The 10517-nt window shown below is 38.0% G+C and overlaps 1 protein-coding gene across 3 annotated transcripts in view; it reads left to right on the top strand.

Annotated features, from left to right (window-relative positions):
- Positions 1-854: 854 nt before the first annotated feature.
- Positions 855-10517, top strand: part of rxraa (retinoid X receptor, alpha a) — a 162544-nt gene continuing 152881 nt past the window's right edge. For 2 of the 3 annotated variants that reach the window (XM_085463289.1, XM_085463285.1), the window contains exon 1: positions 855-1107. In XM_085463289.1, the coding sequence (XP_085319415.1) occupies positions 1077-1107 (31 nt within the window). In that variant the 5' untranslated portion in view covers positions 855-1076. The remainder of the gene's footprint in view (positions 1108-10517) is intronic. The other variant, XM_085463286.1, reaches the window with a different exon arrangement.

The following is a 10517-nucleotide window of genomic DNA, read 5'->3' as shown; positions in this document are numbered from 1 at the left end:
GTCTGGACTTCAGTCACATATTGATAATGGTGTACAGTGGTAAAAAGGTGGATCTAACTGTACACCTCTATGGATGTTGAGAGCGAATAGGTTTTGACACAGCAAGAATCTCAAATATTAAAAGCAAATTCATTATGGATTAAGTGACTGCTGGGAATGATGAAGGAAGGAAAAACTACCTTGATTTAGAGTATAATCTAGTTCTGAAAATGAACACGGTAACAATGAACAAGAACTCTAGAAAGACACAATAAGCTCATTGAACTGGGCCGTTACAGTTCAGGGACTGAACTGCTAACCCTGAGATGTCTAAACATCAAATAGGCTCATACATGTCCATGGCCTTGTGCCACAATTTATATGATGGAATGATGTTACATATCATTCCAAGACTGCAAACTTGTTTGACAAATGACCTGTCCACTGCCTTAATGGTGGAAATTTTATTTTTCGATATAAGGTTTAGCTTTTGATGTGAAACTGAATATTAGCAATATTTTTTTTATTCATTTATTTGAGTCTTTGTTGATTGTTCATTGGGGAGATTTTCTTTTTCTTTTTCTTTTTTTTTTGCATTTTGGATTTTGCATTTTGTAGTACCAGTATGGTTTTATATATATACAAATTAGCATGCACCACCAGTGTGTGAAGCCCTGATAATATTCATTATTGTGTTCTTGTATGATGGCATGTGCAGCACAAAGTGGTGTTGAAGCATAAAAAATAGTAAAAACAAACCCCTATCACCAGTGGCATTGTCCTGGAAGGTACCAGCAAGCATGAGAAAGTCCTGTTTAGGAGTTTAGCCATGCACTGCTCTCTTTCGATTGCTTTAGACCCAAAGAAAGCCAGGATTTCCTAATGCCCAGAATGGAGAGTTCTAAACAGATTGATCTGCATCAGGGGACTGTCCATTCTTTGCAAGTGAGCTAGCCCGGAAAAAAAAAAAAAAAGATTAAAAAAGAGTTTGTTGGGAGAACAGTCTGACATACATAGACCTTCTCTGATCTCCAGAACAAGTTATCACCTGAGAGTGGAAGACAGAATTCTAGTCTGTCTGGCAGAGACCGCTCACTATGGACCCCTTCTCTCTGGACGTTAGCATGGGTGAGTCAAGCAGAGGGTTTATATATCACACATCACAGTTTATTAGCAATAATAGAGTTTCTTTTGCTATGCAGAGTTGTGCTTGGCATATCAATACTACTCTTTTCTTCTCGTTTTATTTTTTGTGCACGCATGTCTATGCGTAGTATGCATTCCTTATCAAAATTCTTGTCTTAAGTTTGTTGATAAATCTAATGTGACCCGGCCCTAATTATAATTCTGACCACTATTTCAACAAAAACTTTCAAAGTCATTAAAACCTCTAGCAGGATTTTATAATGATTTGAAAGTAATTATAAATGACAGAATGTATTTGTTTTGGCACTGAGACCTACACAGTCTTTGTAGTTCAAAGGTGAAAGTCTGACTTGGAGCTACTACAGTATATCTGTACTCTATTCCTGTTTGTGGAACAAAGCTGAGTTTGGGCACAAGTCTGTAAGCAAACTTTTGGATTTTTAACATCTTAAAAAAAAGAAGATGCAACTTTATACACAAGTTTTGGAACCAAGACTTGGCAGGATGGAAAACCCTCATACCACAGAGAGGCTCTGGTGTGCTTGTTTGTCAAGTGAGACTGAAGATTATTGATTTTGCAAGTGCGTCTGTGTGTGTTCCTGTGTGTCTGTGTGTATGTGTGTGCATCTCACTGTATGTGTGTGTTTTAAGGGCAAGCTGGCTTGTAGCCCTGGAACACAAGTAGCTGATGTTGCAACAGATATGGTAACTTTGACAGCAGGCTACATTATACAGACTAAACTCCATGGCTGTACTTTTGATTGCCTCATACATATAATTTCCATAGAGACATTTGTACTGTAGGCGAAAGGTCAAAAATCTTCATTCTCATTTCTGGCTTTCCTGGTGCATCTTTAACAAAATGAATATACTTCAGTTTTGCATTTGCAAATTCTGAAAGTAATGTTTTGAGATGAGGACACTGTAGCTATTCATCAGCCAAAGCTCTGCTTTAATTACATCAACTTACTGCTAACTTTAAATTTGTGAAAATTTTCAACAGTGCTTCAGCACTAACAGTCCTCCAGAGATAGATATTTCAACACTCTAAAGTCAAGGTTTTTAAAGTTCAGCTGATTTTATTTGGTGTAGTTTTTCATTCACAATAAGCAACAAAAAATGCATAAATGTAATTGAATTAAAGCATATTTAACTTCACTGCTTTTAATGTGTTTCTTCTCTTGCGAGTGTACATTGATGTACAGCACTGTGCTGTAGCACAAATAGCATTATTGTATAGACTCGTCCAGAGCTTCCTAAGTTGAGCCCTATGTCAAAACTTTTTGGAAAGGCTTAAGCATTCAGCTTCTGAGCTATAAATCACAGACTTTGAGCAAGAATTGTTGCAACAACTTGTAACATTTGCAAAATATCCCTGCTTGCAACTTTAGCAGGCAAGAGAAAATAAATGTTGCATTTATGTGGCGCCATGGACAAAAAGCATTAAATAATTCCAAACTGTGGGAATTTGTGAAATAACTTCAACACTTTGCTGTTGCAAAACCCTCTGATTTGTTTTTTGTCACTGTTGCCAACAAAGTAGGAATGAACAGACTTTGTGTTGTCACTAAAAATGTTATTGTTCCCTTTTATATCCTTTGCCACGCTATCCTTTTACTGAGCCTCTTTGTGGTTAAGAGTACGAAATAAACAGGAGTGTGTTGCACTAACACACTCTGTCAGGAGGCTGTAAGGTATTGATTGCAGGAGTGTATGAAGATGATGGTTTTTGACAGCCCACTGTGTGGACCTGAGCTGAGTCAGACAGGAGCCTGTTCTGTCTTCCGTCCGTAAGGGCCTAGGGCCATGTTGGTGAATGACTGCATCATTCCATGCGCATGAATGCTTTCGGACACAGGCTTCAAGGCATCAAGGAGACCAGAACAAAAGAGAAATGTGGCTCCAATCTTTAACATTTAGATAAGAGCATCAGCTAAATGTCGACCTTGCAGTGAGAATAATTTCCCAGCGTATAGCCTCACTGCCAGCCATCAGATTTAAAAGTTGAATTCAGTTAATTCAGTAATAGTGTTGTGTAATCCATTCTTCAACAAATTCCTTTTTTAACTATCTCTAGAGAACATTAATATGAATTAATATGTTGGTTTAAGGGCACATTAGAAAATATTAAAATTGCCAATCTTACTTCCAGAGCCAACAGCACACCTTATTTTATCCAATCAACACTCCAAAACAGTCCAAAACCTAAATACAGTCCAGATCAAAAGTTTAAGGTGCATGGTTGAATCTTAACAAGCTTCCAAGTAATGTTCAACTTGCAACAAGAATAAATGGGAGTGAGACAAAACATTTTTTGAGCATGCAGTTTATTGAAAACATCACTTAAATAGGCTGTTTTGCAGCTGATCAAAGGTTTAGGACCACATGCCTTTAAAAGACCAAATCTATCCAAAAATGTGGATTCACTGTCATGACGTTCTTATGGAAAAGGGAAAAAAAAATTTCCTTTTTGTTGCATAAGCAGAGTCTCTTGCAGTGTGCCGTCGCTGCTGAGGTGGGACCCAGTAAGGCAGTCATTTGGAATTTCTTAAATGATCCTGAGGCTTGTGGAACAAAAAAGTCAAGTGGAAGACCCCAAAAAATTTCACCAGCACTGAGCCGTAGGATCCAAATGGCTGTCCGTCAAGACACCAGACAATCCTCTACACAAATTAAGGATGTTACCGGTGCCGACTGCAGCCCAATAACCATCAGATGGCATCTGACACTGAAGGGCTTCACAAACAGAAAACGTCTTCAAAGGTCTTGTTTCCTTGAACGCCACAGAACTGACCGTTTGGACACCAAGAGCACCAAACATGGGACATTGAAAGGTGGAAAAAAAGTCTTATTCTCTGATGAGAAAAAAAAATAACCTTGATGGTCCTGATCGTTTCCAACGTTACTGGCATGACAAGCAGATCCCACCTGAGATGTTTTCTACGTGCCACAGTGGATGGGGCACCGTAATGGTCTGGGGTCCTTTTTCCTTCGGTGGAACAATGGATTTTCAGGAGGTGTAGGGGCGTCAAACGGCACATTTCTTCTTGCTGCATGTTGAAGCTCTATTTGGAACCTTCACGATCCAGCCATGCAAAATATTATTGATTTTTTTTGCCATTTTTCAAGTGGAGACTCTATATTCAATTTACAGTCCTGTTCTTCATTGGTCCACGTATCTATAAGGATTGAAGTAACTCAAACAACCCTGTACACTCAGAGTATGCCTACATTCACAATTTCAATGGATTCTAAGAAACATTGGGAGCCATGTTTTTCTAGAAAAGTACAACAATACTGCTCTGGAGTGGATGTTAATAGGGTCTGGCTTTAAACCCTTTTGTGTTAAGGTTTTTCAATTCTATTAAAGGTAATGGTGGAAAATGTGTTTCTTATAGCACAGTGATGCAGTACTGTGTACAGGAATCAGAGACAGAGGTAGTCAACTCACCAGCTATGGGCCAAATACTCAAAGTCTGTATTTAAAGGTACCACTGCCCTAAGGTATTTTTGATACTTTAGTTCTGCATGTGGAAATGTTTAAAGAGAATTTCCAAGTGGATATTTGTTTATTACTGACAAGCAAAAGTTGAACAAAAAATCTTTGCTTTAGTCAGAATTTTGCAAATACTCACCATTTACCCTCAGACCAAAAACAGTGACAGCTTACCTTCAAAGTAAAAGCGGTGCCTTTCATTCTCCCCTGCAACAAAATACATTTCAAAAAGCTTTTACTTTGAAGGTAAATAGTTTGTGAGTGTTTGCAGTCATGTTAGCACATTCCATGCTGCTATCGGCAACCACAACAACCAGCAACTCCAATATCCACTTGCTAGTTGCGGAAAACAATTTTTTCCCAAGGTGGTGGTGACCAGAGGGTCAGTGACAGGTCTCTTGCCCCACGTGAACAGCGCTTTAGCAAAGCAACCGCTTGCAGCTGATTGGGGAATACACATTTTTGCCTAGTAGCCAATGGTTGCCATATGGTCGGCTACAAGTCTTCAACTTGTGTGAATAACCAGCAGGTTAACAATATTCTTTTCAATAGGATTGCTCAAATTATTACACATTTTTAAATTATTTCTAATATAGGCTTGGTGAAACATTGGCAGTGAAAGCTTTTCTTTTTTTTTGCTTTTTTTTTGCTAGAGTTGCCTGAAATGCTACCCACATATTGCTTTTCAAACAGCAGAGTGATGTTGAGGACATGTGCTATGCTTTCTGAACATATTAGGTGTTCTGCTTTAGATTTGTGCTTCTACTGAGTTATTTATGTAGAAATAAATGAAAAGTAAACCCTCTGGCATTGGCGGCTCAGCACAGGCCCACAGTGAGTAATCTCAGAATGTGTACAATCCAAGGCTCAAACTAATGAGCTGGACTGAATGAAAGCTTTCATCAAATCCACTTTAAACACTGTAAGCAGTGTTTCAGTCTGTTGGAGTCACTCAGCATGACTGGCTCTATAATGATCTCCAAATGTGTTTTGTGTGATTGCTGCCTTGCAGCCTCAGTCTGCCCCACACTCCCTCCTTCCTTTCACACTAACCTCACCTCAAAGGAAATTTGTACTTACTTGTTTGACGATAAATATGTGGTCCGTGCATTAAAGAAAACCTGACTGTGGTGAATGAAAATATTATACCATTTCAAAAAAGCAAACCAAAAAAACATTATAGTTATTTGTCTTCAGCATGTCTAGTAACACTATCACATCTGTAGAGTGACAATCAAGATAATCTTAGTAAAATAAATAAACCAAAATACATCAGTGTGCACCGGCTAGTTTACATAACTATTCAAAATATTAAAAAAAAAAAAATGAAAAGCATGTGGCAAGAGCTAAGGCAGGTTAGAGAGGGTTAGAGCAGCTAACTTGCCACAGCACCTCAACATTGCAGTTAGCCTGTTAATGATTTTCTGAGGCGCACCTCGCAAAGCTTTTTTTTATTAAAGAAAAAGAAAGAAACTCCAGTTACACAAAAGTACAACAGCAGCGATAACAGCCTGTAAACATGATTACATTGAAAATAGTAATATGTTGTAGATATAATGTTTACCCTGCTCAACATTCTGGTTTAGCTTGTTAGCAAAATGACATCTGTACAGCTGAGGCTTAAATTGATGTCATAAATCAAAGTACTATATGTGTTTCACTGTTGACTTTGGTTCCAAATAATAAAAAGAATGATCAAATTTATTGCAAATCACCCTGAGCTTGATATAAATGTGTATTTATGAATGCAAAAAACACTATAACAATGCATCCAGTACAGTCATTGTCAATAAATTTGACAAAGAGGATCTTCAAAGCCCATGACCATGAATGCAAATGTAAACTGTCATAGCAATGTATCCAATAGTGAGATATCACAGTGGCTTTGAAGAAGGAAAACAGTGTATATCAGGGGTTTTTTTTCTTTTTGGGGGGGGGAGAGAAATGCAGGGTAGGTCTTACTAGAAATTGGCTGTTCACATGGCTCACATTCTGCAACCAACTAAAAGCTCACTTTTTTTTCTTTTACAGAATAAAGATGCTAAGTAAAGATTCTCTCTGAAGAAAAGTGTTATCTTTGACAAGATAATATTGATCTATGATGAGCCATCACAGCTGTGATAAAGCATACGGTCTCTAGTTCTGCTGAAGTAATAGAAGGCTCTTGCTCATGCTGTGATTATAAGGAGTTACTGCAAGTTGACCAGAGCAAAAATAGAATATAATTTCATGCTGACAGCAATATATAGTAATAGCCATGAAGCAATGTGAAGGACAAACAGTGCCAATCAGTGTGATGAGGGCATTATTTACTGCTGATTTACAGCTTCTGTCTTTTTGTCTCTTTTGGTTATTTCTTTTAATATGAATTGTGACAAATTAGACAGTGTCCTTTGTTACTTTGGAATGTTTCTATCAACTAGGGTCACTACTCATAAGAAAAAGGCAGTAATGGATTATATGTACAGTTTTTTTTTCAGCTGTAAACAGAGATAAGGTCATTAACATAGACTTTGTCCTAGCAGTCACTGACCCAGTCTAAACAGACTTTCTGCACAGACTTTGACTCTTTCCGCAAGCAACATTAAAATGTAACTTTCTGCAGACATCCAATATTATTAATAATATTTTCAAGGTTGTTATATTTTAATGGCATCCCGAAGGTGTGGGAAACAGGTTTTTCTAATTCATAACATGGTCTCATGGGTGACAAACTGAATGGTTGAAGCACTGCACACCCAAGTGAGAGAAAAGAAGAGGCATGATTACTGTTTGAAGTGGGAATGTTAAAAAATCCCATAGAAATTCACTGTAATCCCAAAGAGTAATGAAGCAAGATATGATATTTTTAACATAAATGTTAATGCGTGTTATACACTAGTAGATACCACCTACTTTCCGCGCATTTATCCCTTAAGTACACAGTTTGTTTGTTTATTTATTTTGGGTTTTTTTTTTTATTATTTGTTTGTTTGGTTTTCTGCACCATACTTCTCTTCTCAATGATACATACTTTTATTCTCAGTTTTACAATACACCTTGTAGAACAGTGTCTGTTAAATACAACAGTTGGCCTTTAAAGTATGCAGTTTTCATTTCTGGTCAGTCTCATGGGTCCTCCATGTATTTTTCTCTGTGGTTCTTTGCAAACAGAGCAGGCAGCAGGACACATGAGCAGCTCTCCAGTGATCTACCCCTGGAGCTCTCAGGTGATCTGCCTACAGTATGTGGATCCATTTACCAGCCGAGCAGCTGCCGTGGGAGGCTTGAGCCCTCTTAAAAGTCCACGTCAGGCTATGGTTACAAACTGCAAAGTTGGTGGGGAGGCGGGATAGCTTAGGGCCAGGCGGTGCTTGAGGCCTCCTGCTGCAAGTTCAAAGAGAGGGCTTCAACAGCTGTGGATGTTCAGAGGGCTATTTTGGCAGTGAGAAGAGTGGCATGTAAGGTCACATGGCAACTTAATATAACCTCAAAACCCAAGTTGGTGTATTTGTCTTAACTTCCAATTTTTCGAAAGAAAGACACACTTCTTTCATTTCATTACGGAAAGAATTAGGCTAATTAGGCCATTTTTCATGCTCACCTAGAGTACAATTTATTTACTAGGCTACACATAGCTGTACTTTCTGAAGTTCTATTGGGTGCAAATATTGTATGCCACAGCTCTGTAACATAATCACTCAGTACTCAAGTGGGTTTACATGTTATTTTGCATGAAAATGGTTTTCCACATAACCATAGTACTGGTTTCCGAAAACATTTTGAATAATAAATATAGGAAGTTTCTTCACAACATCTCAAAGACACGTCTCCATTTCAACAGAATTTGGCATAATTCTGAGGATTTCAACTGGCATTTAAAATTGATGCTGTTCCTTTACATGAATGCTGAATTCAAGGTTATTTAGCAGAGACATGAACAGCCTGTAAATGTAGTACTGTTTGTAGTCCAGACAAATATCCAGCTCCCTCTTCTTTTTTCCTAAAGTTTGGCACCAGCACATTTTATTTCCATTTTATTTCACTCTTTAATATACTTATTGTCTTCTCTGATTTGAAGAGACCCATGATTTTAAAGCCTGAAAACAGAGCCCTGACAAGGTGTTTATCTACTTCTCAGACTAATTTCATACAAAAATAGGCTGTTTACCTCAGCTTTGAGTGTCACAAATAACAAATCCATTTTGATACATTTCTTTATATTAGTCACTGTGGTAATACTAAAACAGGTGATTTAAACCAGTATCAATACTATTTTATATGTACCATCATCTGACATAAATCAAATAAGCGTACCCTAAAGCAGAGCTTCCCAAAGTGTGGGGCCTGCCCCCCAGGGGGGGCGCAGAGCCATTGCAGGGGGGGCGTGTTATGAAAAGGGAAAAAAAAACAAAAAACTCTTGCACACTGCTAGCACGGGTGCCCACACAAACGCAAAGCAGGAGATGAAGCATCACTGAATATGTTTCCAAACCAACTTCATTCTAAGCCAAAGACTAGAAAATATGGTGAAGCAAATCTTCCCTTTGGTTTCACCTGCACAAGTGCCGAGGTAGGTCTCCCCTGCAGAATTGGTTTTCCCTTTGTCGGGAGCAGCGCTGGGCTCTTCAAATCACGGACAAACAGTATCCCACATTCTTGATTTTTAGTTCACAAACACTTGTTGTAAAGACTAACTACTCCTGACATTTTGGAGATGTTAGCTCTTTATACAGTAAAGTTACAGCGGGATACAAATAATATCAGGCTTATCCTGCCGTAATTTGTTCCCCTGTTCAAATCACGGACAAACAGTATCCCACAGTTGTTTATGTTTTTGAACTCATTTTGCACAGAGAGGCATTTTTTGAAAAATGTATTGATAGCAATGTTGAATATTATTACACAGGAAAAAACAACTACACATAAAACAATCACACCGTGATGCCTCTGACTTTGTAAATGGAGGGACAGTAACTGCGTGTGTATATGTAAGCGTGTAAAAACTGAAGATCGAACATTTTTCTTGTAAAACAAAGGGGGGCTCAGCAAAAAAAGTTTGGGAACCGCTGCCCTAAAGTGAATTAAAGATATATTACTGCTGAATGACCAACATGGGCTGTGTTGTAGTGGCCAATCAATGAAGGCCAAAAACATTTTAGACACTATTCATCTATTTCTCTATTCATTTTCTTAATTGCTCATCCAACTCAGGTTTCCAGGAGATGTTATTGAACAAAATCTTTTCATGTAGACTTTCTTTTATATGTTTTTGTTGCAATCTTTCATCCACTCTAAATGTTCCCATGCCATGTTATAAAGATTGATGTGAAACATTTTTACCTAAAAGAAACTGATACCAACAAAAGCAAGTGTGCTTATTTTTGGACAGATGGACAAAAAATAAAATGAAAAGGCATGCGAAGAATTAGTAATGAAGATGTTTTCATGAAGTGCACAACACTCACATAATGCAAGCAGTCACCCACCTGGTAATGGGCTGGATCTGCTGTTCAGAACTGCTTTTCCATTGCTGGATGAATGCATCCTGCAGCTGTGCAGTGGTCAGTGGTTGTGGCTGGCTCTGATGAACACATTGACACAGCATCTCCACAGCATGTTAAGTTGAAGACATATCGAGACTAAATCCTGACCATGACAGTGTTTTGAACACTTTTTTCTTGTTTTTACTACTTTACAACTACTCTGGCAGTAGAGGAGCATGGGTTTTTTGCTGAAACAGCCAAGTTCAAGTTGGAGCTCCTTATTATAGTATTACTTCTGTCTGTTGCAGCATGATGGGACTAATAAAAATGTTGTGCATACACAAATGTTTTTCGATTGACTATAGATCAATAGATCCAAACCAAAAACTACTCACAGAATATGTTTGGGTTTTCTAGTTGTTTAAAATTAT

Source organism: Copadichromis virginalis, linkage group LG7, assembly GCF_057382275.1.
Source record: "Copadichromis virginalis isolate Kocher_CV1m ecotype Utaka linkage group LG7, C_Virginalis_male_GT1.1, whole genome shotgun sequence".
Lineage (NCBI taxonomy): Eukaryota > Metazoa > Chordata > Actinopteri > Cichliformes > Cichlidae > Copadichromis > Copadichromis virginalis.
This window is presented reverse-complemented; position numbering and strand designations above follow the sequence as displayed.